A 26,251-nucleotide genomic window follows, 5' to 3' on the forward strand; every position below is an offset into this window, starting at 1 on the left:
TGTTTTTACGGTACGATGTTTTTAGATAGCCTTAAATAAACATTTTATTACTAAAACTAATATTAAAATGATCCAGGGTCTACAGTATTCTATAGTTAAGCGAATTGTACCTGCAGAGATTTACGAACAAAGAAGTAATAATGATCTCCTGTACAAAACAATCAAAACTCTGCCTGTTCAAGGACTACTGTGGCTTTGCATCATTTTAGAACAATTTAATAGTAATACATTCAAGTTTCCTCTCAAACATAACCATAATACACGCTTCACGTCTAATGATGGCTTGGTAGTACCAAAAGTATGTAATAAATATGGAAATAGAACTCTCAAATATTTAGTACCTAGAATTTTTAATTTATTACCAAAAGAACTTAAATTTAACTCACATTGTAACAAAAGCAAAATAAGAGAGTGGCTACTCGATCAAGAGTTTATATATGAATAGTAGCTTAGGTGTAAATATTTTAATTTTTCATATATTTTCTTGTATTTAAAAAATGAATTTATATATTATTATTTTTATAAACATGTTTATTCTGATCTTTCCGGCTGTTAATTTTTATCTGTTATTCATTGTTTTTATCAATGAAAATAATATTATTATGTCAGTATAAATATAATCTTCACCAACAAGCAACAAAAAGTGGCTTGGTGGGATTTTAGTTTTAGTAAAAATTTAACAAGTGAATTTTTTTTTTGAAATTGTAAAAATGTATAATTTTGCTATTAAATAAATAACTAAATTATACTAAGACAGACGTCTAAAGGTAAGATTGATCATTTTACCTTCATGCAGTATGTGATTGTGATACTCTTTATTTAGTGCAACAATTCAGTAAAGATAAAAAAATTACGAAACAAATAAAAATTACAAAAAACTCAATAATTACTATCTATCGTTCGATCATTGAGCGCCCCTGCTAGATCGAGTTGTGGAAAAGCGAAGATAAACTCCTTGGAAGATCAGTTTCTCGGGTCCATCTGCCGGTATATAAGGATCTCCGGACTCTTCTCTCCAGTCAGTCTTCAGTAGAGCTCATCCCGGTAAGTTCCGGACAGTCCAGGAAGTACCGGAAAAGTTGAATTTGTGCTGAAGAGGACAGTGCCGAGCGAGAGAAAACCATTATGAGATTCCTGGTAAGAGCTTTTGTCGCAAGAGCTTTTAAGTACATAAAATCAACAGTGAAAGCACTCCCTCCACACATCGAAACTCTTTCAAAGACCGAGTATCTTCTTATCGGTTTTGCTTACATTTTAACATAACACTTTTTAAAATTAATAATCGAGTTATGAATGTTAATTTGACAAACAGCATTTGAAATTTAGTTTAAGTCCACAACTGGACTTATTTATCTGTAAGTTTGGCGTTTTGTATAAACATAAGGATTTTTAATACGGATACCTTTTTAGTATTAATTACGCCATTTTCGTAATACACCCGAAGGTTGCTTTAAATAAGTGATTCTATGAAATATTTACAAAATTTTAGTTATTGACATTAAATGAGTTTTTATTTTATAAATATATATTCAATAGCTTAAAGGATTCAAGAAATCTGAGTGTGAAATAAAGAACAGATTCGCTAATGTTCGAAGCGTGGAAAGTGATTATCAAATCTAGTTAATGATAGGTGACTGTTCATTTTTGTGAAGCTAAAGAGGTAAAATCTTTAATGACGCGGGTGAGATTCACCTAAATGTATTATTTAACCTACATACTAGGCAACGCTTGAAAATGTTTTTAATTTTTTGACCAGCTGTTTTAATTAAAAATATTTTGAGTTTATCCAAATGTTTGCACACAAGAACTGGATTTCACCACATAAAAAGTTATTAGGATTAACATATTACAAAAGAAAAAAATGAAATGATTGATTTTTTTCATATACAACGATTTAATTAATATAAAATATTTATTAGTGCCGTTCAGTGTAAAAATCATCATCAGTTCCTTTCCGCACCTAATGGTGCATAGGACACCAAATTGATACACCAATCGCAGCGTATCTCGATATTTTTTGTTACATGAAGCCATGATGCTGTTTATGATGATCAGTCTCATGCTTCAAGTGCCAGTCCAAGGGACTATGAAGTGTTCTGGTGTTAAAGACCGTTTCCATGTAGACAATAAAATACTCTTTTGTCCCAGGACTCAACCATTGTCCACGTGTAAACAGCAATTTGTAGAAAAAAAAATTGTCCTGAGACATCGCTAACAATGGGAACAATGATTACCCACACCACCGCGCGCGGCCGCATTGTCCTCGTGAGAACACATACGGACAGGACCTTGTGACTTGTTACAATAGCGATTAACGCGACATGAACGTGTCGCTCCAAAAAAATTCCGCCAACATTGGCGGAAGAAATAATATATTTTTTATTACTAAGTTTTTCTTTTAACAATTCCAATACATCTTGGTATAAAATTAATAATATTTTTTCTATATTTCGCTCGTTACAAACTCCGTCGTGTATTCATTTTCACAGCGCTCACTTGTGAACTGCTATTTTCTTATAGTGGATTATTTACAACTGGTTGAAAATGGCTAACATTATTGGAATATTTGGGGAAATAAGAACGTAAATATATTATTTATTTGAAAAAAATACCCTTCAATAATCGAACGCGAGATATCTTGCGGGGTTGACCAATACGTTGACCATTAGACTACAAGGCGGACATACTTTTTTTTACGTTTTCGCCTATAATTTGATGTGATTATATGCGTTCACGTATTACATATAGAAATAAAAAAAATGTTTAAAGTAAACTTTAGTTCTTTTTCATGGCGTACATAATATTTTAAACATATTTTAGTACTGTACTATATGCCAATAAGTACGCCCACAGTATATCTTGATTGCGTGTTTCGCACCATAACGTGAATAGCCGTCGACAGAGCGGTTTGATGAATACGTATTTCAATACAGTTTTTCTGTCACTCGCTCGCAGATGCCTCCTCGAATACTGTGCGAAAAATACAACTGCACGTCGGACTGATTATGCCTGACTAAAATCGACAAAATCGAGGTCTCGCTTTCCGTTTTCCGCATCCTAAAACTGAACCGATTTTTATTATTTAAAAAAAGATTATCAGTGTAAATCTTTGCTATTATTTTTTTTTGCGTTTTAAAAAATAATTTATCTTATTTGAATACCGTACGCCCGAAGACGACAAATGCAACTGGGCGCTTTTTAGCTCCCATTAGAAACAATTTATCAAAAAAGCCAAACTTGTCGCTTCAGTTCGTTTTTGTCCAACAGGCCAAAACACAAATCTGCAGAAAAAGAGCTTTAAAGTTTTTTTTACGAAATTCGTAGGCATAAATAATGACCACACCTCAAGCCAAAATTAGTTAAAAAACCCCTTCAAGAATATATATTTTTTTTTTTTTTTAATTTTATAAATAAAGGTGTATTCTCAAAACACTGCACACCTAACTTAATTTCATTACGCTCCTTTTGATTTAATTATTTACTACTAAAATAAAATAATTAACATAAAATTAACTATCAAAATGAATAACTTCATTCCAAAAACAATGTATTATCTAAGTATGTATCTTAAAATATTTCGTCATTCATCAAAGGTATGTAGTAAACTTCCCTGTCAGAAATCAAGTATTGTGCTAACTTTATCTGTTAAAATGTGTATTTCACACTCTGTTGTATTTTGCCATGTATTCTTTTCTGTTCTTTTCCCACCTTTTAAATAATAAAAGCTTAATCCCAATTTCGGTCCAAAAACTCCCAAAAATGAACTGTTTAGCAAACTAGTTGTAAATATTTATGTTTCTGTCCCCTGTTAAAATACGTATTTGATCTTATCTCCAAAATATGTTAAAATTAGTATAAAAACTGTAAATGTTGTAAACACTTCACCAGTCTTGAAGATGCCTACTTAGGTGAAAGCACTCGTTGGTCAAAATAATAAAAAGTAAAACTAAACCAAGAAGTTTCATTGATAAGTTTACTTATAATTTTATCATAATCATTAAAAATTATGAGTCCAAGAAGTTGAAACATTTTCATTAACAAGAATATAATCGAATTGGTTGATGAATACATTTATCTAGAACACAAAGTCAAACTTGGTAAAGATAATCAGACAGCGGAGTTGCCAAAAAGAATAGGGCTAAGTTGAGCTACTTTCGGTAAAATAAAATGTATTGTTGAAAATAAACGCTTAAAGAGACAAGTCTATGAATCATGTATTTTGCCTGTGACGACACACGGACTAGAAGCCATTTCTGTTATACAAAAAAGTAGCCAGACACTAAAATGCACGCAACGATCCATGGAAAGACAGATGCTCAGTAAATGTCCAAAGAGACAGAATAAGAAATGAAGAAATAAGGAGCCAAACTGGAGTCGTGGATATCATGGATCGTGCAGAAAAATTAAAATGGTAGTGGGCAGGATACTTGGCAACGCAAAATGATGGCGGGTGGACAGCCAGAATATTTTTTTTATCTTAGGAAATATGACCACATTTCTGACTATCGTAGGCAACCTAAATGGCTCAAATTTAGACAGCGGAGAGACTATGACTCCCTCTCACTTCTGTTTAATGTACTTCATAGTCCTAACGCTCCTATATACCTGCCTGAAAAATTTCAACGCTTATCAGTTCATGGTTTACTTCTTCGTTCTAATTCTCAAGGAACTCTCTTAATACCCATCCACAATTCCTCTTTCTTCTCTAACTCATATAGTGTCCATGCGGCTCGACTGTGGAATCATCTACCATCCACCATCAAAGATGTTACTACATTATCTCTGTTTAAATCACGTCTGAAGAAACATCTCCTTTCTCTTCCTTAATCTCTCCTCCTTTCCTTTTTCCCCTTTTTTCCCTTTTCCCATTAAGCAATAGTTTCGATTTAAGGTAATTTATAAAAAATACGTTTATTTCTATTTGTATATATCTTTGGATTTTTAATATATTTTTTATATTGAATATCAAGTTTATTAGTAGCTGCTCGTCAAACTATTATTGACAATTCAATTTCATAAATTAAAAAAAAATACTTACTTGTTTATTTTTATTACCTTATAGTTGTTTTTTATTTTTTACTATTATATCAAGTTGCACTGTAGTATTGGCAAATACGCATTTCATAGATACATATTTTTATTTCTTATTTTTTCGTGATAATATATGCTTGCTTGTTTATTAATTTAACTCAAAAATGTATTTCTTGCTTACCGTAGCACTTTATTTATTGTTTGATTTACAGAATTTATTTCACAAGCTTATATCTTTGCATTTTTTGTTTATATGCTTACTGTTTTTTCTTGCATACCTTTGTTATTATTATTATTATTTTATTTTTTTTTACTTTGTTAAACTTTTTATCATATCCCTTTTAACTAATTTCACAATTTTTTTCTGTATATTCTGTTTATTATTTAGTATGTAAGCATGTATTTCATTTTTATTTTTTGTAAATGCCTTTTGGGCGTTAACGAACAAAATAAATAAATAAATATGTTCTGCAACTTGAATTATAAAAATAAAACTTTTGTTTTATTAGTTGGTTGGAAAAAAATGCCATTTGGCAATAAGCCCGCCAATGTACAAATAACATTACGTACAAAAAGTTAAGTGAAATAAAATAAAAATAAATAATAAAGTGGAGACTATGGGCCACCAAAAGAAGTGCTGGAATGTCAGAGAAACGATGGGTTGATGACTTTGCCTCGATAGGCGGCAAAACATGGATGATGAAATCGGGTGATAAGAAGGAATGGAGGAAGCCTTCATCCAGCAGTGGAAAGAATAAGGCTGAAAAAGAAGAAGTGTTATATGTGGTCTTAATTACCATAAATTTAAAACGCAATTTTAATTTAATCAAATTCAATCGATTCTGAACTTATATCAACATGATTATTAGTACATAAAACGTATTTCACAGTAGTAAACGACGGGTACTAGCTTCCCACAAATCGTTGACATAATATTTCAAAATATTTATAAACTGCTGCGTCACAAGCTACCAAAGTAGGCGTAGAAAATTTGTTAGAATTAATTTTACCTGTGTTACTGCTCTATGTATGCCGTTAATTCGTCATACTGAGAACAACAATGAACGCTGACGACAAAATGCTAGATATTTAAATAATAAAACAAGTAGCGTACTCATGGTTGAAAACATTGTTTATATCAGTCCATTTCATACTCATAAAAATTATCATAATATATTTCAGAGTTAAAAATATAACGTGAATGGCTCTAGTCTAATAATAATTACAAACATTAAAAAAATTCAAGACCACAATTTCAATCTTCGAAACAATAAAGCCATTTGACAACGTTTTGAGTATGTCCAAATGTTTACAGACAGGCTGGATTTACTGCCTAGATATTGAGTTATTTAGATCTAATTTTTTTGCGGCAGAGAGAGAAAACGTTTTTGAGCAGGGAATATGGAAGTCTAGGCATGAAATGTGGATGTTTAAACACTGGCAGAACGGTGAAAACAGTGAGAAAAGTGGGCACTTAAACCACACGCCAACAATAACGCTATGAGGCGGACTTTTCTCCGCTCGATTTTTATATTCAGAATTTTTACCCGAGAGCAACCATCGAGCAGAAAGCACTCGTCCAAGATTTTGGTGCCATTTCACAAATATAACTTTATTAGACAGAGATGATAATGGAAGGTCTTTGTGGACAATTTGCTCCATCTGGGGAGCGGACAAGGAACTTACTTTTTTGTTTTTTTTTTGCACCACAACATGGACTGGGGCCCAATTACAGTGGTGAATTACAGCGCAGTAGACCAAAGGCTTAAGAGAAATCACATTTAATTGTGGTTTTCTCATCTTGAATTAAACCCAGAACCTTCCGTGTGTGAGTCGAGTCTCTTAACCACTGCACCACGGAGGTCACGAACGATGATGAAAACATAGTTTATTGCAATAATTTCTGCATTTTTAACTTCAAAATGGCAAAAAGTAGACTCCTGTGTTTTATCCCCAGGTGCAGAGTTATAAATTAGTTCAACATCGCTTTATTTTAGGTCTAAATATATTGAAACATGGATGGGTATATTCCCATCCTTATTTTACCACTATTCCAAGGCGTAACTTTATACCAGGTTTATAAGTAAGGCCCAGAGAAAAAAAAGTCTAGTTAAAAAGTCAGTCTAACATGTCATTGGTTGGTATCTCCGCGGCTTTGTTGATCTTAATGACTCCCGAGGGGGTGAAATCCAGTCTTTTGTCTACAAACATTTGGACAAACTCAAATATTGTAATAAAACCAACTGGTCCAAAAAGAAGAACTTTGAATATCAAAATATTATGAAGTTTATTTTTGAAGCACTAACTTTGTGGTTATTCATTATAATAAAATAAATAAAACAACTTTGTTTTTAACCACTATATAGAAATAAAATTAAAAGGAATCAATTCATTAGCTACGTAAACCTTGACAAAGAAGCTTGTTTGCTTTGAAACCGGTCGGTGAAAAATAAAAATTAGTGGTTAAAAACAAAGTTGTTTTATTTATTTTATCAAAAAATTGTTTTCAGACGTTGCCTAGTATGTGAAATAATTCAGTCAGATTAATCGCTTCACAACAATAAAGGTTTCACCTCTTTGACTTCACTAAAATCAACAAATGGAATAATTGAAGAAATATGGATGTTCAAACATATGCAAAATGGTGAATGTTACACAGTGTGTACAGTGGTCACTAAAACCAGTAAATGACAGGTCATAAGCCGTGTAAATGCCTAGACTTCCTCATTCCCTTATTTCAGATATTCTCCATCCCTGTTGTAATTTGTTGAAATCATTACAGTTTTTTGTATGAAAGCGGTCTGGCTGTTTTTAGCAGAACATAGAATTGACCTAACTGCACCCGATAACACCTATATCTCGTTTTTCCAAAATTGTGGACTGGCTGCTTTCTGCATAACTACGTTCATTTCATAATCGTAAGAAGCGTAAGACTGATCATCCTTCATGTGACAAAAAAATAATCAAGATACGCCGCGATTGGTGTACCAATGCAGTGCCATATGTACCATTATGTGCGGAAAGGGAATGATGATAATATTTTTACGCTTATTTGCAGTTACAAAGGCTCACCATTTATTTGATCACCATTTTCGTTGAGTCACAAAAATGATGTACTAAAGCCCAATGAACTGATTTTTTGCCATAAATCTCGAATACAGCTATTAAGGTTATCTTGTGGTTCGGCTTATAAAAAAATAATACGTGTTCTTAAAGGATGATTCACAAATAATGATCGTTGACTGCTTTGATGAAATTCGGTATAATTTATTCTAGATAGATGGGATTCCAGGATCAAATTACTTTGCATAGTCGTCAGCGTGGTTTTTTTTATCATTCTTAAAGACCTTGTTGCCTACAATTTTTTGCGTCTGTTATTTCAAAGTGTACGCGTCTAGGTAGATAGCACGCACGGTCCGTCCATAGATTGGATGGAACCAATTATTTCCTAAAAATTGACTCAAGTCAAGATACGCTGCGATTGGTGTACCAAATCAGTGCCTTATGCACCATTAGGCGTGGAAAGAGAATGACTATGATGAAAATATAATTAAATTTAAGGTTATCTTTAAATATATCTATAATATTATGAATTATGTTCGAAAATGAATCATTAAAGGAATTTTAAAATACCAAAAAGTAATTTTGGGGTATTACCAAATATTACCTCAATATAAAAAATTGAAGAATTTAGTGATAAATTTAGTATAGTAAAAATAATAATGCATTGTCCCTCGTATGTAAAGCATTTTAAAAAATAAAACCGTAATAATAATACAAATATATATACTATCTTAACTCATTAAAAAAAAAAGTAAATTAAACGAAATAATAATATTATATACAAGGTGTTTCAGGACCAGAAAGCAAAACTTCCGAGCAGCATTGCTCATAGTAAACTTTAAAAAAATCCTCAAAAAGTTTTTCTAAAAACTATTTTTTTTAATTATATTTTTTTCTGAATTTAAAAATATAGTAAGTCTTTAATTTCTCGGAAAAGCATCCCTTCGACAAACTAGTACCCCTCCCTTGCAAAAAAAATTAAGAAAACGACGTATTTGACCAACGAAGCGATGCACACCAGAGGCGGACAAGGGAAGCGGTTGGGTAGTGGGAAGGGTAGGGGTAGGGATATACGGAAGGAATGTTAGTCCGAGAAATTAAGGATAAACTCCATTTTCACATTGTAAAAAAATAAATATATATATTTAAAAAAAAATAGTTTTCGGTAAAAATTTATATGGATTTATTTTATAGTTTACCATGAGGAATGTTCCTCTGAAGTTTCGCGGTCTGGCCCCGAAACACCGTGTATAATCATAATTCTCCAGAGCGATTATCTTCAAGTAACAAACAACAACAAATAACATTTTTGTCGTTATTTTTAATTGTGTCCTTTTGTTCTCTTCATTTGAAAAAAAACGGACACGACTTAATGTTAACATATGCAATATAAGTTATTCATTATATTATATTTTATATATTTTTGTTTAAAAAAATATGTTTTGTTTACTACTTATATACATTTACATTTTTTTTATTACATCTTTTACTTTTTATTTTTCTATGTTTTTTTTCCTCTTTCTACTCGGTATTTTGCAATGTTTTTTAAAATATGCTTTTTGCTATACATATACATTTATTTTTTTACTATGACCATAATATGTTTTTTACTACGTATTCTGTTTTTACTTTGCATTTTTCGACCTGCAAACAACCTGTTCGACCCCATCTAGAATACGCTTCTCCCATTTGGTCTCCATTCTACAGGACTCAAATTGACCGTATCGAGTCTGTCCAACACCGTTTTCTAAGAAAAGTGGCATGGTTGCTCGGATTACAAAGGGGTAATTATTCTTATTTTGAAATAGAGCAATCTCTTAATCTGTCTTCATTGGAGAGACGTAGAACTGAGATGAACCTTATATGCATGTTCAAAATACTTAATGCTTTAAGTGATGTCCCATCTCTGTTGCAATCAATTTCTTTTCATGTTCCCAACCGTGTCACCAGAAGTCAAAATCTGCTATTTATAAAATCTTCTAAGAGCAACTTTGGTTTTTATGCCCCAATGTCCAGAATGTGTAGATTAGTCAATTCATCACACGACTTGGAATTCTTTGGGATAGATCTTCCGGCTTTTCGTAGATCTCTTCTCGACCAAACAGTGTGGGATGAAGTTGGATTGGCATGGTTTAGCTCGAAGTTTTAGGTCTTTTGTTTTTATGAATATATTGTATACACTTATTGTTTTGCCCTTGTTTGTCTTTGCTAAATAGTTTCATGTTCTTTTTGTTCAGTTTCTTGCATTTATGTTTCTTCATATAACTGTTGTTATTGGATTAGGCCGTATATATATATACATATATATATATAATAATAAATAAATAAATAAAACATCAGAGAAGCACTAAAATGGAATTATTTTTAATGCGAAGGATGAGCCTGGTATTCTGCCATATTTTTTTTTATTAGCCTCAATTTTACAATATATATTTAAAATGTAAAAATATTATTTTCTCGTTGTCCCCTTCGTGCTTCCAATGCCCCCTTTTTTCCTTCAGGGCTAGCATTGCTCCTTTTTAGCGCCCCTAGGGAGGCGGATATGCCCACTTTGGGAGCCTGTAGTATGAGGGTGGTGAGGTCGTGATGGTGATGGAAATGGAAATAATGTTGGCATCTTCGGTAATTTTTCTGTTCTGTTTTTCAGATTTTAGTCCTGTCAGTGACAGGTGTCCTGTCCCGCCCCAGTGCCGTGGGTCCCTTCCTGAGGTTTTCTGATGATGGTGGCAGCTTCAGCTACAGCTACCAGACTCCTGGAGTGCAGTACCCTGTGCACCACGTCCCAGCAGCAAGATTCGTGCAGCAATATACCCAGCCCTCATCTGTGAGTCAACTCATACTTCAAATATTTTAAATATTTTAATTTCAATATTATGTATTTTTACAACAAAAAATAAGCTATTGAGAGTATGCAAGTCTTTCGCAGAGCAATTACAGATCTTGGGATTTCTCATCGGCATAGTAAAGTTGCGTCAGATTGATGAGGAACTTCAGCCCTACGGGAAATTGGATATAAAAAATGTGTTCTTCCGTGCGGTAAAAATTATAGCATTAAATTATACAAAAATTCTTAAAAATATACGAAAAAATATTTTAATAAAAACAAAGTATTGATTGATTTGGTGTTTATTTTGTAGAACTCCATATAAAAACTTATAATATAATAAATCAAAGACTGATTTGAGTCTACTGAACACTTTATTTTATTTTTACAAATATAAAAACAAACATCTCGTGACAATTATTTCGCCTTGTTAGAGCATTTTCAAACGAATGTAAAGATTAGATGGATAGAATGCCCTTATAAAATTTTTAATTTTTGTTTTCATATTTGTAAAAATAAAATAAAGTGTTTAGTAGACTGAGATCAGTGTTTGATCTCTTATATTATAAGCTTAAAAACAAAGTACTTTGAAAGTCATCACTAGTTCATATGAATCAACCAGTGACAAGAGAGCTGAGAAATAATTTCGGTTAACTTACCGTCAATCGATTAATCGGCAGAACCGTCTGAGTAGAAGCGGAAGAGAAAAGGCGTCACACGCAAAGTAATTTATTTTTCTACACATAATTTCTTTGGGTTTAAATATTATTTTTTCTTCTTACACCCCTTTCTTACATTGTAAAATTTCTTCAATACTGTTTAACATTAAATGGGAGAAGTTTAAGTGAATGGTTCATTAATGGCATTTATCTTAATCATTGTTTAATATAGTTAATCTAGTATTTTGGCCTATGCGTGTGAGCTAGTTTGACATTTGTTCTTATGCCCGCAAACATGTTAATAATAGATTGCTATCATTACATGTCAATTAATTAAAAAGGCTAACATGCTCTCATTATTAAATATATTCAAATATTATAATGGTTAAAACCACACCTTTCAATGTCGCGTAATCTCCATTAAATACTGATTATATAAAGCCTTCATCGATACATATGTATTACTAGCTGAACCCGCCGATGCTTTGCTATAGCCAGATTTAAGTATAAATTATGATGTAGCTTAAATGAACAGAATTCAAAGTTTAATATCAATTATTGTACAGGTTACCCCCTTACAACACGGTCGATATGTTCCTATAAAACGCCGCGTTATGTAAAACCGTTTTAATAAAATCAGAGTCGCTACAGAACAACTCCAAACAATTTATATGTTATAAAAAATATCGTATTTACATGTCAATAATAAAAAAATCCTTTTTCAATTTCATAAATTTTAATTTGATAGTTTTCTTCCTTAGAAACAGGACCGGTTATTTTATCATTATTAACAATTAAAAATCAAAAGTACCTACCACCAAAAAAATTACAAAAAAAACAGCGCTATATAAATTATCCAAACATATATACCACTTTATCAATTAATCACGTTTTACATAAAAAAGATTATCGTTTTAAAATTATTGTTACCATTAAATTTTTAACTGTTACTTATAATCCGGGCCATAAATATTAATTTAATTTATTTTAATTATTAATTTTTAATTTATCTTAATTATCAATTTTTAATTTATCTTATTTTGATTGTCTTATAACGGTAAGTTATGTACTCTGAAGACATTAAACATATATTATTTTAACTAACTAACTAACTAACCATCACGCCATTTCCCCAGAGGGGTAGGCAGAGAGGATAGAACGCCACACCACTCTGTCCTGGCACACTTCCTTTGCTTCCTTCACATTCATACATCTTCTCATGCACGCACGTCGATTATTCCGACTTTTCACATGACCACTTTCAAGAATTTGTTGTACTTGATCATGCCATGTCTTTCTCGGCCTTCCTCGACTTCTACAACCAGACACATTCGCATCATAAATCTTTTTAGCCGTTCTTTCATCATTCATTCGCTCCACATGACCGAACCATCGCAAAAGACCTTTCTTAATTTTGTCGATAATGCTTAACTCAGCCTTGCATTCTGCTCTAATTTCGACATTAGGGCACCTATCATACATTGTTTTTCCGCACATTCGTTGTATTATTATTTTACTAGCCAAAAACACAATATGGACACGAATTTTAAAAAAATAATAATTTTGAACTTGTTACATAGTTTGAGTAATATAGAACTTTAAAATTTAACCAAAAAAATAACATTTCAAATCAATAAATAAATGGATATCATCAACCTCTCAACCCTTTTCAAATCTTTTTTATTCATCAGAGTCATACTTGCGTATCAAATGACGTCAAAAACGTCAGTATTTTAATTATAAGTATTCAAATTTTGCGGACAAACAGTTAACATTCGGCAGAAACATCAGTTTGTACAAATATATATTTTTAAATGCAATTTCATGTGAAAAGCAGCTTTCAATTGAACGGTTAATTTTATTTAAATGCATATCAATTTGTCGTATTTAAGTGTAATAAAATTAAATTTGAAAAAAGGCAGTTGGATTATGTAAATATTGAAGGAATTATAACACTTATTGGCCTCGCTTGAAGGTATAATCAGAATGTCGTCAAAGTCATTAAAATCACAGTTGAATATCAATCTTTAACTATACTGCACCTCTTTTCAGTTGGGAATTAATATAAATAACAATTTTAAATAGTATTTTATCGATGTAGCTCTTTTTATTTATTTTATTTTAATCAAATACTGCACACAAAATAAATTAAATGTATAAATGTATGTATACGCATGCATGTACTGTTTATAGTTTGTAAACCATAATAAATAAAAAATATAAAAAAACTGTTACGTGCACAATTCTAATTGACCCAAATGTTATTTTAATGATATAATAATATTTTTCTAAATCATTAAAGAAAACAACACTGAAAATAATAAAATCACTGAAAAGATTAACTACATTTTTTTTACTTAACCTTTTAAACTTGTCATTTCTTTTTAAGAGAAAAATTCTTAACGATACAATTATTTTTTTATAAAATGGCGAATGGCACACTGGCCGTCCCTGATTTAACGACACCGATAAGTATCTAAGTACCAAAAAGATTTACACGATTCCAGTCTTCCTTTGTTGTGTTGTCTGGCACACAGAATTATTTTGTAAATTCTCCAATCGTCAGACTACACCGGCTCGGAAATGGTGAAATTAATATATTTTAAAAACACTTACTTGTCTACCTTCCTACTTTTATTTAATATTTACGTATATCTAAAATCATAATGTCATTCGATACTTAAAAAATAAAATAATATTAAAAATAATTTCAATTAATTAGATATATATCAAAAAAAGCTTGAATTAAAAAAATCTTGGTTTGGTTTGACTTATTTATTTTGAAGCAGCGAGCGCTTTGTTCGTGTAGGAATCTTTAAAAAGATTTTTTTTTAAATTAATTAAAAAGTTTGAAAGATAACGATATTGGGTAAGTAGTAAATTAGGAGCAGATATTTAATAAAATCTACTTAGTAAAATATGTTATTTTTTATTATTAATAATTAAAACATTAACTTTGTAGTCAAACATTTTACAAAATGTTATTAAATGTTTTTTAAAACCACTTACAGACTTTTTTATGCCTACCGGTTTCGAGACGTACCTGTCTCTTCGTCAGGACACTATTAAACCAACATGCACAAAAATATAAAATCAACACGAGATGTATTTTAATAAGCACATGCGCTGATTAGGACACACATGCACTGAATATATTATGAAAATATTTTGCTGTCTGAGAAATAGTGGGTTTTGCATGTTAGTTTAATTAGCATCCTGACGAAGAGACGGGTACGTCTCTCAACCTGTAGACATAGAAAAGTCGGTAAGTGGTTACATACACATATTTAATAACATTTGGTATTTTATTTTTTGTTAGAAAAGTTTTTACTGAGATGTGAATTTAGATTTAGTATTACATATTAAAACAAATTTATTTATAAACCTAGCATAAAGTTATACCTAGACATAGTTTTAAATAAGAATGGTGTTCCCATCCTTATTCTACCACTTCAATAATGATCGTATTCCGATTCGTATTCTACAACTATACTTAGGCGTAACTTTATGCTAAGTTTATGTGTATGGCCCGAGGAGAACCATATATGATGAGTGCCTAAAACCAACATGGAAAATTTAACCTGTAACCAATAAGTTCGCAGTACCTAATTAACAAAACTAATTTGTTCTGGTTTTGTATCAACATTTTTTTTCAAATATATATTTATTGCGCACTTTGTTTTGAAAGCCATCAACGAATGTGTTATTATCTGTTACCACTATTTTTAAGCTGACACTTGAAACCTACACTTAGTCAAGATTTAACCTGTTGCGTGCGGGTGTGAAATTCTTAATAAGCTTTAAAAAAAAGTCTAGAAAAAAACACGAATTATGTTTATTTTATTTTACTTGAAATAATAACGCCTTACAATTTTTGTAGGAAATACAGTACTTAAAATTATGTATTTGAATAAACCTATTTTATATGGCCAATCTGTTAAACAAAATGAATTTTTTTATCCTTGAAAATAGACGCATTATAATAATTATTTAAAAAATAAATAATGCTATTTATATAAATTATCAAATAATAAAGTAGACTCTTTTAACCTACTCTCCAAAATTAATCTTAAGGTCCTCTTTCGCGTGACAAGAAATAAGTATTTATTCCATCTGCCAGTCTGTAGCACTAACTATGCACAACACTCTTTCCTCTATCGTTCTTACTCTAACTGTTATACTTTTTTTCCATCTATTGATATATTTAACATGCCCCTTTATTTATTTAAAAATAAATAAAGACTCATTTTTTCTGGCTGCGATACGATCCCACTTGCTATTTAACGATGCTCACACTTACACACATCTGAACACTTACTCCCACACAAATACACGTAAACACACTTCTACACTTACTATCATAAAAATACACATAAACACACCCATTTGATGTACCACAATTTAGTATGTATGCTTTTTATTTAGAAACTTCGCTGGTCTGTCTTTAAACCGTATCTTTTTAATGTTATTATATCATTGTCGACTGTTTGTTTCTGTAAAATAAATAAATATTTTTATTCTTTTAGTGTTAAATAAGCACTTTTTAAAAGCGATTTGTGAAAATTGATTATCGCCCTCCAAGCGTATGTCTTTGCAGAGCCGGACACTTAAATGGAGGACAGGTGCTTTGATATCTCTGGCTAAATCTCATCCTTTAAGTCCTTAAAATATTGAGCTATTGGGTAGGGGCAAGTGCTCTCACATCCTTAGGCTTAACAAATGGACCACCGAAGATTCGGCTTGTTTTGTGATATAAAAGCATCACATTCACACAATACGTGTTGAGGTTTTTCATAAGTTGTACTGCAGAACCTACATCTAGAAGTTTCAGCGAGGTTCATCCTAGCAAGGTGCTTATAAAATAAATCTGTATACTCTGTAATGCCGTTTTCACATCACAGTAAAAATCCACCCGGTACGATAAAACAACAAAAGGTGGATTGATTTTTAATTTTTACTATGAGGCAGACTAATTTCCACTTGATTTTCAGACGTCAGAGCTACTAGATTATGAAAGATTTTCTCGTTGGACATCGAGATTCTTTTTTGTATGTGGGCACCGTCCAAATCAGTTATCAGTTACGGCGTGCGGAACCGCGTAACCAACTTCCATCAACCAAAAATCGATAGATTTAGAAAAATAAATCAGTAGATTGTTATCAGTTTGACCAGTTTTACAAAAATGAATTAATCTGTTACTTACAACGAGCCGTGCTATCAAAAACTGTTACAGATTGTAAAAACATTTTTTTTTTAGGAAACTGCTTTATGTTGTTTGTTTCACGAGGGGGAGGGGTAACAACGGTTTTACCGCGACACTCTTAAGGGGGAAGGGGGTGGCTACTATTTCGTTAAAAAAATAGCCTATTGTTCAAGATTTTTTAAAATCGGCAGATCGGTAGATTGCTCTCGAAATTGGTAGATCTACCCAAAAATCGGTACAATTAGCAACGCTGGTTCGGCATATGGCAGGAAAGCTGTAAAACAAGAAGTTTAGAAAGGGGAAGTGGTAGAAGATACGTTCAGAAGACAAAGACGAAACAAAAGACTTGAAATACGTATATTATAATGAAACGTTGCTAAATTTAAACTTTTTTGGTATGCGGACTACGCCATGAAAAAGGTTAAATAGATCACAAAACAGGTCAAACCGGAATTAAAATCGGCATAACGTAACCAACCGACCTTGTACATAATGTTTTTGATTATCTAATTTTTATTTCTTCTCTGGGAACATTGAAAACGAATTTACGATTAAAACGACGTTATAATTTTATTTTACTATCGGAAATGATGTGCTAAACATCTAACTGTCTATTTATATCAGTAGATTGAATATTTATATGGAAATAACAATAAAATCATCGCTTAAGGAAAACGTTTAGTCAAATTTATTTGACTTCGAAAAAAAACAGTCTTGGATTATTTTATCTTATTTTATTTTATTGAAATAAACGGCACTTAGTGCCTTTTATATATTAGTTACAAATACAATTAAATATATATACATGTAAGCATAAGTAATACAGAGCATTTAAACCAATATTATTAATTAAGAAAGTCTAAGAAATATAAACTATTTAAAAGAATAAAATATTACCAGTTGTAGAATTATCGATAAAAAAAGATAATTTGGTATTAGAAATACTTTGAATCAGTTTAAAAAAAAAAACTAAGAAAACAATTTTGAATAACATTAAAAAATATAAAATATATGTATTATTATTGAAAACTAATATTTAGGTAAATAGTATATGTTTATGTATAAAAATGTATAATGATGTAAAAAAAATGATAAAGAGAAATATTTTTTACTATAAATTAATTCAAGAAAAGAAACGAAAAAAGAAAAAAAAAACACTAATAAAGAAGTTTAAAATCAGTTTTTAACAATTGTAACAAATAGTTACCTAGAACTATTACTAATGAAATAAAGAAGAAGAGCCGTTTTAAATGTACTAAATTTCATGTGAAATGAGTCACCAATGTCCTGGTACTTATTGCCTAGAGAGTGAAGTCTATTGATGACTGCATTTTTACCATATGATGTTGAAGTATTGTTGCCACAGTATTGGTAGGTTTGCCGAGTTGTCCTTTTCGGTACATTAAAACTAATTAGTGATAAAAGTGCAGGGGTGTCAAACATAGAATGGATTATTTTATATAAATTTAATAAGTCAGTTATAACTCTCCTACAACTTAGTCTTAATAATTTCAAAATAAACAGTAACAAATTATAATTTAAAAATTTAATACCAACACCTAATTTAAAATTTACAAATCGTAAAAACTTATTTTGGACCTTTTCAATACAATATTGGTGCCTAGAATAATGAGGAGCCCAGATTGTAGAGTTGTACTCCAAAATGCTTCTTACAAGTGACGTGTACATTATTTTAAGTGCACCAATATCTTTGAAATCTTTAGTGGTTCTGAAACCCAACATTCCTAGAGATCTATTACTAATGCTATTAATGTGACTAATAAATGATAATTTGGTATCAAAAATAACGCCTAAATCACGTATTTCGGAAACGAATACAAGTTCAGAATTGCCAATAGAATAATTAAACATTATTGGAAACTTAGTCCTGTGAAATGTCATGATTTGGCAATTCTTTACATTTAGTTGGAGTTTATTTGTTGAGCACCACGAAAATAGTTTATTTAAGATTTATATAAATAGGTACTATAATCTGGGGTGAACAGGATATGTTGTAGCAGTGCGGAGCCGTAATTTATTTGATTTATTTATTAATTTATTTACGGACATTGTCCATTTATAAAATAAAATGCATGCTGCAAATAAATCCTGTTTTCATAATATCAGCATATATTAATTTTGTTTTTGTTTTCTTTTTGTTTTCTTTTCTTTTCATGGTCATGTCATTTATTTGCTATAAAATTATTAATAATTAAAAAATGAATGGCCCACGCTCAGACGCTGAAGTCTTTGTGGGCATTTTTTCCAATTTATGTTTGTAATTAAAATTATATGTAAATATATGTGTGAAAAAAAAATGGATTTATAGGGATGAATATTACAATAAAAGATTAATTAAAAACATTAAAAAAAGAATGAAAAAAGGATTGACAAACATAAAATACATCGAGACAAGATCTGGACTATTTATTAATTGCTCGTTTAAATCGTTGTAAACTCAAACCAAAAAAGTCTAGATCTTGTCTTGTCTTAACAAAACGGCAAAGACGGCTCATTGGAAAATTAAGGCCATAGTTTGTTCAATGCTGATTGATGAACAGTACTTATTTTTTTCATTTTATTTTTATTTTTTTTTCCAAAAAATTATAGTTAATTTGTACCTACAAGTAAATAATATCTAAGTAATATAATTTTAAACGACATTTTTTTTCTGTGGTTCTCAAACAACAATTATTATCAACCACGCGATATCCGAGTACGTCGCTTCATTCTACACTATTTTAATACAATACTTGTACAAAAGTTGATTAACAAATGTCACAATGACATTCAGCAATAACTGTCATTATTGAGGACTGGCCGATTCCTTTCAAAATGAATAATGCCAAAAACGGCCACTGTGAACGCCACATGTCCTATATGATACAAAATATGTCAATGGTATCCTGTCAAAGAAAAATAGTCCTTCGGAAATAATATTCGAAATACTAGTTTCCAAGCAGAGAATTTTCAAATAATATTCGTAATCTGCAAGCTTGTTTAGTACTAAAAAAACTGACTTGGGTTCAAGATGTAAAATATAGTGTACTTTTTTGTATGGAAAAATAAGCTGAGTTAATCGGCTAGTTTCATCGTTCACTGAGAACGGGCCGGGCGCTGGGCGCACTTGATAAGTATTTTTTTGTAGGAAGATATATGAACGGTGGTGATCTATAATAAATAACGATTGTTTGATTTATTTTCGCATAAACAAATGCACCATAAAACATTATTATCGAAAGTCAAATATAATGGCAAGCTGTGTATAATCGCTTATTTAGATGATTCGCCCCTGGGTTATAGTAATTTTAAAGTCATAAATCGACCCGTTTAAGGAATACAAATATCTTTTAAATGTACTATTTTTTATTAGTGTATGATTTATTTTAGTACATATCTCTCCAATAACCAAAATTAGATTCAATCGTTACGCGCAGAGAAAATATAAAAAAAATGAGGTCTGTCCTTATTTGCCTTACAGTGGAATAGCGACAGTAGAATCCTTTGTTTTGTGGAGAAAAAAATAAACTTCTTTTTACTAAATTACTATTTAGTACTTTTTATTAAATCTGTGAATCTTCTGTGTTTCTTTTTGTACGAGATAATATCAAACATCGTTTTCATTATCAAACCCTGTGGAAAGAATGCTTGACAGAGAAACGAAGGATTTACTCAATTATGTAATAAAAAAAAATATATAAAAAAATATTTTAAAAAATAGTTTTTGGAGAACATTTATTAGGATTTTTTTTAATGTTCACCACGAGAAATGTTTCTCTGAAGTTTCGCGGTCTGGCTCTGAAAGACGTGTATATATTTGTTTTTCGTAGTAACGAGATTTTTTTCATGTGTAAAATTAAGAGATAATAATATTTGCACCTCAGAGGCAGACGGATGCAAATCCAAACGTCAAATGTTCAATAAGAGCCTAAATAATCTACTGTCTCTAAGTGATTTCTAATCATTTATAGCATTTATTTGCAATATTAGTATCTTAATACATTGGTTCTTTCATCATAAGACTTACCTTTTTTCAAAATCAATAGACATGATCATAAACTGAATTCGAAAATCTAAATGTCATTTCATCATATTCTGGATTTGCATCCGTCTGCCTCTGAGGTAAAGATATGTACATACATTATAGATGTATAAGATATTAGTTATAAGCACGTCTTGTCTCTTGACTGAGCAAGGCGATGAACACTCAGTGATTATCAGAATTTGTTTTTTTCATCTTTCCTTCCAACCAGATCTATCTGTCTATTTGCTATCGAGAAAAACCTTGTCAGCTAGAAGGCAACCTTTCAGTTGTCTGGGATTACTTTAAAAAAAAATATTTTTTTATAAATTTTTAATTTTTATTCCAGTAAAATGGCTATAAAGTGCAGAGCCAATTCTACCATATAAACATATAAACATGAACATAATTATAAATATTAACAAAAATATAACAATAAACATAAATATAAACGTAAAATAAAATTTTATATTGCAGCACTTATGGTGGTCTTAACATATCGCGCCATCGCTCGAACAACGGTGATTGGATCCACTCTGCAGTGGCTTGGAGAATTTCGTTTTTAGAGTTTTTTAGGCGTTCCCATAGGCTCCAGGCTCTTTGGCGAAGCAGGGCAGCGAAGGTGTTTATTCGTCCAGCTGTAAACATTTCAGAGGCACTGCAGTACCTAGGCAATCCGAATAATTGTCTGTATGAGTTATTAAACGTGATCCGTGATGTTATACTTTTATATTTCTTTTTCTCAATTACATATTATAGTTTATGGTTGGAAGTGACGATTTTATAGATGATAACTACCCATGAGTACGGTGATCTTTAACTACCGCGCTGTTTAACATTGGCGCCAAGGGAAAGTCTAGTCAGCAATAGTGACGAACTGCAGACAGGCAGTTCTACTGGATTTAATATGTTTTTCTTTGTGTATGAATTGGTATATAGAACAAAAAATCCTCTTCTTTTTGATCGTGCGTCAGATTCCAGATTTTTTTCTTTAAATGAATAACGTTTTGATAGTTCTGCCAACGAGTAATAATAATAATAATAATCATAGTTTATTAACAAAAATAACAATTACTTTATCTACTACATACACACTTAGGTAATAGATTTCTCCGGATCATGTCTAGTCTGCCTAACTAGGTACAACTTGTTTTAAGGCAGACATTTTTATGCAAAAATAAACAATAACATTACTACCTACCAGTTAATATGATATACAGTTATACAATATTAATTTATTAGGAATTTAATTTTAGTAAATTTTCCGATTTTTCTCGACCCAAATCTAGTAACCAATTTTTTACAAATTTGTTAAATTGAATCCGGGTCATGGTTTTGCAATTTTTGGGTAACATATTAAATATTTTGGGGCCCAGTAACCTGAAATTTCTTTGCCCGAATTCAGAGTTTGTGATAGACCCCATGACCCATCCTCTAGTTTGACTGCTGGAAGTGTGGGAGTGTTCCTTTTGAGATTTGATAGAATAATTTACTTGCACAAACATTATTATTCTAAAAATATATAATTGTCTTATATCTAAGATCTCGAATTCCTCAAATAACTTTACGCTATAATGATTGAATATTTTATTTTTCAGTTAATTGTTGGGCCCGCCGTTACTTATTATGGGGGATCAGCTTTTGGTGTTCCGAGGAATGTAGATCCTGCAAATATTCAGGTAAATAAACCACATTTTTTAAAATTCATACTATATCCATACTATTCATCATCATCATTCCCTTTCCGCACCTAATGGTGAATAGAGCACTGCATTGATACACTAATTGCAGTGTATTTTGATTATTTTTGTTACATGAAGGTAAAATGATCAGTCTTACGCTTCAGGTACCAGTCCACGGAGTATGAAATATTCAAGTGTGAAAACACCCTTTTCAATAAATATTTCATTTTCACCATTTCGGGAATTTAACTCGAGACCTCTTGCATGGCACGCAAACGCGCCGACCATTACACCGCTAAGCCGACTAACTATCACGTACTAATATTTAAATGCGAAAGTGCGTTCGTCTGTTTGTTTGTGTTTCTTTCACGCCGCAATAGAGAAACCAATCGACGTGATTTTTTGCATAGGAATAGCCGGAATGTTGAAAAATATAATGGACTACTTTTTATTCCGAAATAAAAATTCGTCTCCTCGGGGAAATTCTTAGTGCAAAAATTAATTCATATTTAATCATAAGAAAAGTAATACGTCGCCATAGACTAAAAAACCATGAAATTTTTAGCAAAGCGATAGTTGGAGGACCGGTAAGCGATCAGGCTACTTTTTCTCCAGGATAATATACCATTTTATCAATTCCTATTCATAATCGACAAAACCAATTTCTTGAAACCTCGGGTAAAAGCTAGTATATACAGGTATATAGAGTTGCCAACTGAATCGACTGAAAATCAGGAAAAATAAAAACAAGTAATACAGATTCATAAAATGAAATTTAGAAAATTCTTACAAAGGGTCACTACATTTTATGTGGAAACATTTCTTTGTGATAATTCCAATCAAAAATTTAGGTTCGTTTTAAGCTTTGATCGTGACATCATTAAAAATATCAAGCGTTGCTGAACCCATTAACCTAACATTATTCATAAAATACTAATACGTTATTTTTTTCAGGTCTCAAAGGATGGATTTGTCTTGGACACTGCAGAAGTAGCGAAGGCTCGCGCTGAACATCTTGCTTTTGTAGCCCAACAAACTGCTAGAGGTGGTTCATCGTCCGAAGGAGAGTTTAATGAAGGAAGTCAAAACGCTGTAGATGATGACACCATCGAAGTCAAGTCAGTCGTAAAATCTACTCAACAATTCGAACCTGCCAACATTCAAGTATCTGCTGACGGTCATGTCCTCGACACTCCTGAAGTCGCGCAAGCCAAAGCTGAACATTTGGCGAAATTCGCCGAAGCAGCGGCTATTGCTGAAGCTAACCCAGAGAAGCCGGAAGATGTCAATACTTACAGCAATACCGCCGAATACAAGTTTGTCCAACCCATCCAAGTTTACTCTCCCGCACCAGTAATTGCTCCAGCACTGAGATCATACGAAATTGCCAACATCCAAGTTGCCAACGGACATGTTTTAGATACCCCTGAAGTAGCACAGGCCAAAGCTGAACATTTAGCAAGGTTCGCGCAAGAGTCAGCAAAGGCGTCATACAGCTCCCAATTTGCCCAAAATAACGGTGCCTTTTACAGATTCGTGCAACCAATCAATGCTATTGCCTCAGCACCTACTGTAAAATATTTTGGAGCAGCCGATGTCCAAATTTCTGCTGATGGACATGTTCTTGATACTCCCGAAGTAGCTCAAGCTAAATCAGCACATTTTGCTCAATATCAAGCTGAAGCGGCTCGCGCTGCGGCTGCTGGTGGAGATCAAAGTGATCTGAGCGACACTTTTTCAGATTCAGCTCAAGATGATTCAGTTTCCGTGTTTGCTGTGCGTACATCTGCTTTCTCAAATGATCCCCCCGCCGATATTAGAGTATCCGCCGATGGATTCGTTCTTGACACTCCCGAGGTCGCTCAAGCTAAGTCTGCCCATTTGGCTAAGCTCGCCATAGCCGGGGAGTCATCTGATGAAGGTTATTCAAACGACGGTGTCTCAGTAGGCAACGACGGAAGCTATTCCGCTCCTTCGTTTGTTTCTTACACTTCTCCAACAGTCGCTTATACAGCTAATCCAGTAGCTTATTCTGCTCACATTCAGAAGTGGAACGGACCCGAGGCCGACATTAAAGTTGGCGCTGACGGTTATGTGATTGATACACCCGAAGTTCAACAAGCTCGCGCTGAGCACTTGAGCACCCGATCTGCCGCCTTAGCCAATGCTCAGAGCTCTTCTTGGTCAGGAGCTGTTGCACGTTACGGAGCTCAGGCTTCAGCCGATCAGTACATTCAAGACACAGCTGAAGTAGCAGCTGCCCGCGCCGCGCACTTACAAGCTTTTGCCAATATTGCGTCAAGAACATCTTCTGGCAAGACACACAACTATGGCCAGCTTGTATACAGCGCCCCTTCAACTGTAAGAGCCGGCGTTCCACTCGGGTACACCTACTCTCAACCTGGAGTGAACTTATTGAGCTACAGGTATGCCCCAGCTGCGCACATAGCTCTCACTCCTGACGGACAATTTCTTTTGGATACCCCAGAAGTAGCCGCTGCGAAAGCTGAACATTTTGCAGCTCACGCCAGGGCTCTTCACTAAAACACAACCATGTTGTCCAATCGCTTTACTAAACTGCCATGACCAAATGTGATAATGAATATCGAATACCATATTAAATGATAATAGTATATATGTATATATTTATGTCTCTAATTTAGAATTGTTTCCGGCACAGCACAATTTCATTAATACTCGAATAATTTAGCAGTTAATATCTGTTCTTCCATGCTGTGCGGAATATACCATATCGTGTAAAAACTAGTATATTTTTAAGAAAGACGAAAATAAAATTTGGAGTTTTTAATTATGGTCCCGGTACCACATAAGTTCTGCAATTAAAAAAGTGCATGGAAATTCATTTGTGTGTGCGAAAAAAAAACGAACAAACGAACAGGCAATTTCATTCAAATGAATGATAAGAAAGTCATAAAAACAATAAAAGAATTTAAAAAATGTCAGTAAATAGTTTTATTTCTTGCATATTAAAAAAACAAAAAGTATTTTACCCAATGACCAATAATCAGAATACAATCAAATGTTGACTCATGCAATGTTTTGAGTTTGTCCAAATTTTTGTCGTCGGGAACTGGATTCAATCCCCTTGGGAGCTATTCATATGAACCTATTACAACCGTGATAAATAACATTTTGGAGAAAGGAATATAAAAGTTTAGGCATCTACAGGGTTATTGGCTGATTTAAGTGGCCGCGGCTTAACATCGATGGTGATGTTCAAAAGTTTGAATGTTAATCCGCGAATCGGGTTGTGGTGCCATGGCTAGTGTTGCGGGTTGTTCCCCTGGCAGCCGCCCGCCTGGCGAGCCCCTGACTACGACGCTGGTTATTACTTGTTAGAATGTTGCTACAAAAAACACAAGAGAAGTATTAAAAAAGTAGGATATTATAAAGATAAGTCAATGAAGAACTGTATAATGGTTTTCAAAGCACTGTTTTGAAAAACGCGAAAAAGTATACGGTAGAAAATTATATGAAAACTTTTTAAAAAGTTGAGCTTTTGAGCCAGATCTATTACTGCCTTAAGTACAATACTTTCACATGCAAGATTATTCCTACACGGTTTTATTTGAAGACAGTAATTGAAAGTTGAACTCTCGGCGTCATGGCTAATTATCATAACAAAAAATTAAATTATTCATCATCTTACTACCAACGTACGTGCCAATATTTTACACAATTATTAATTATGTATTTGCGTATCCTTACTATAATTGCATCTCGCCATTTTAGGAAGAGCCTGCATTG

General features: G+C 32.3%; 1 protein-coding gene across 1 annotated transcript; it reads left to right on the forward strand.

The window, feature by feature from the left end:
- The first annotated feature begins 965 nt into the window (after positions 1–965).
- LOC148285637 (uncharacterized) lies at positions 966–25,446 on the forward strand. Its single transcript, XM_088242622.1, has 4 exons — positions 966–1,137; positions 10,742–10,918; positions 22,400–22,480; positions 23,438–25,446. The coding sequence occupies exons 1-4, from the start codon at positions 1,126–1,128 to the stop codon at positions 25,025–25,027; spliced, it is 1,860 nt and encodes a 619-aa protein (XP_088098748.1). The 5' UTR covers positions 966–1,125; the 3' UTR covers positions 25,028–25,446.
- Positions 25,447–26,251: the final 805 nt, after the last annotated feature.

Source organism: Micrasema longulum, unplaced genomic scaffold, assembly GCF_059751315.1.
Source record: "Micrasema longulum isolate JH-2025_06_02 unplaced genomic scaffold, ASM5975131v1 h1tg000018l, whole genome shotgun sequence".
Classification (NCBI taxonomy): domain Eukaryota; kingdom Metazoa; phylum Arthropoda; class Insecta; order Trichoptera; family Brachycentridae; genus Micrasema; species Micrasema longulum.

What these genes read in the sequence shown, in the direction of transcription:
- LOC148285637 (XM_088242622.1), top strand. An exon ending in AATATACCCAGCCCTCATCT is followed by an intron (nt 10,919 to 22,399) that starts GTGAGTCAACTC and finishes TTTATTTTTCAG; the next exon opens with TTAATTGTTGGGCCCGCCGT. An exon ending in TAGATCCTGCAAATATTCAG is followed by an intron (nt 22,481 to 23,437) that starts GTAAATAAACCA and finishes TATTTTTTTCAG; the next exon opens with GTCTCAAAGGATGGATTTGT.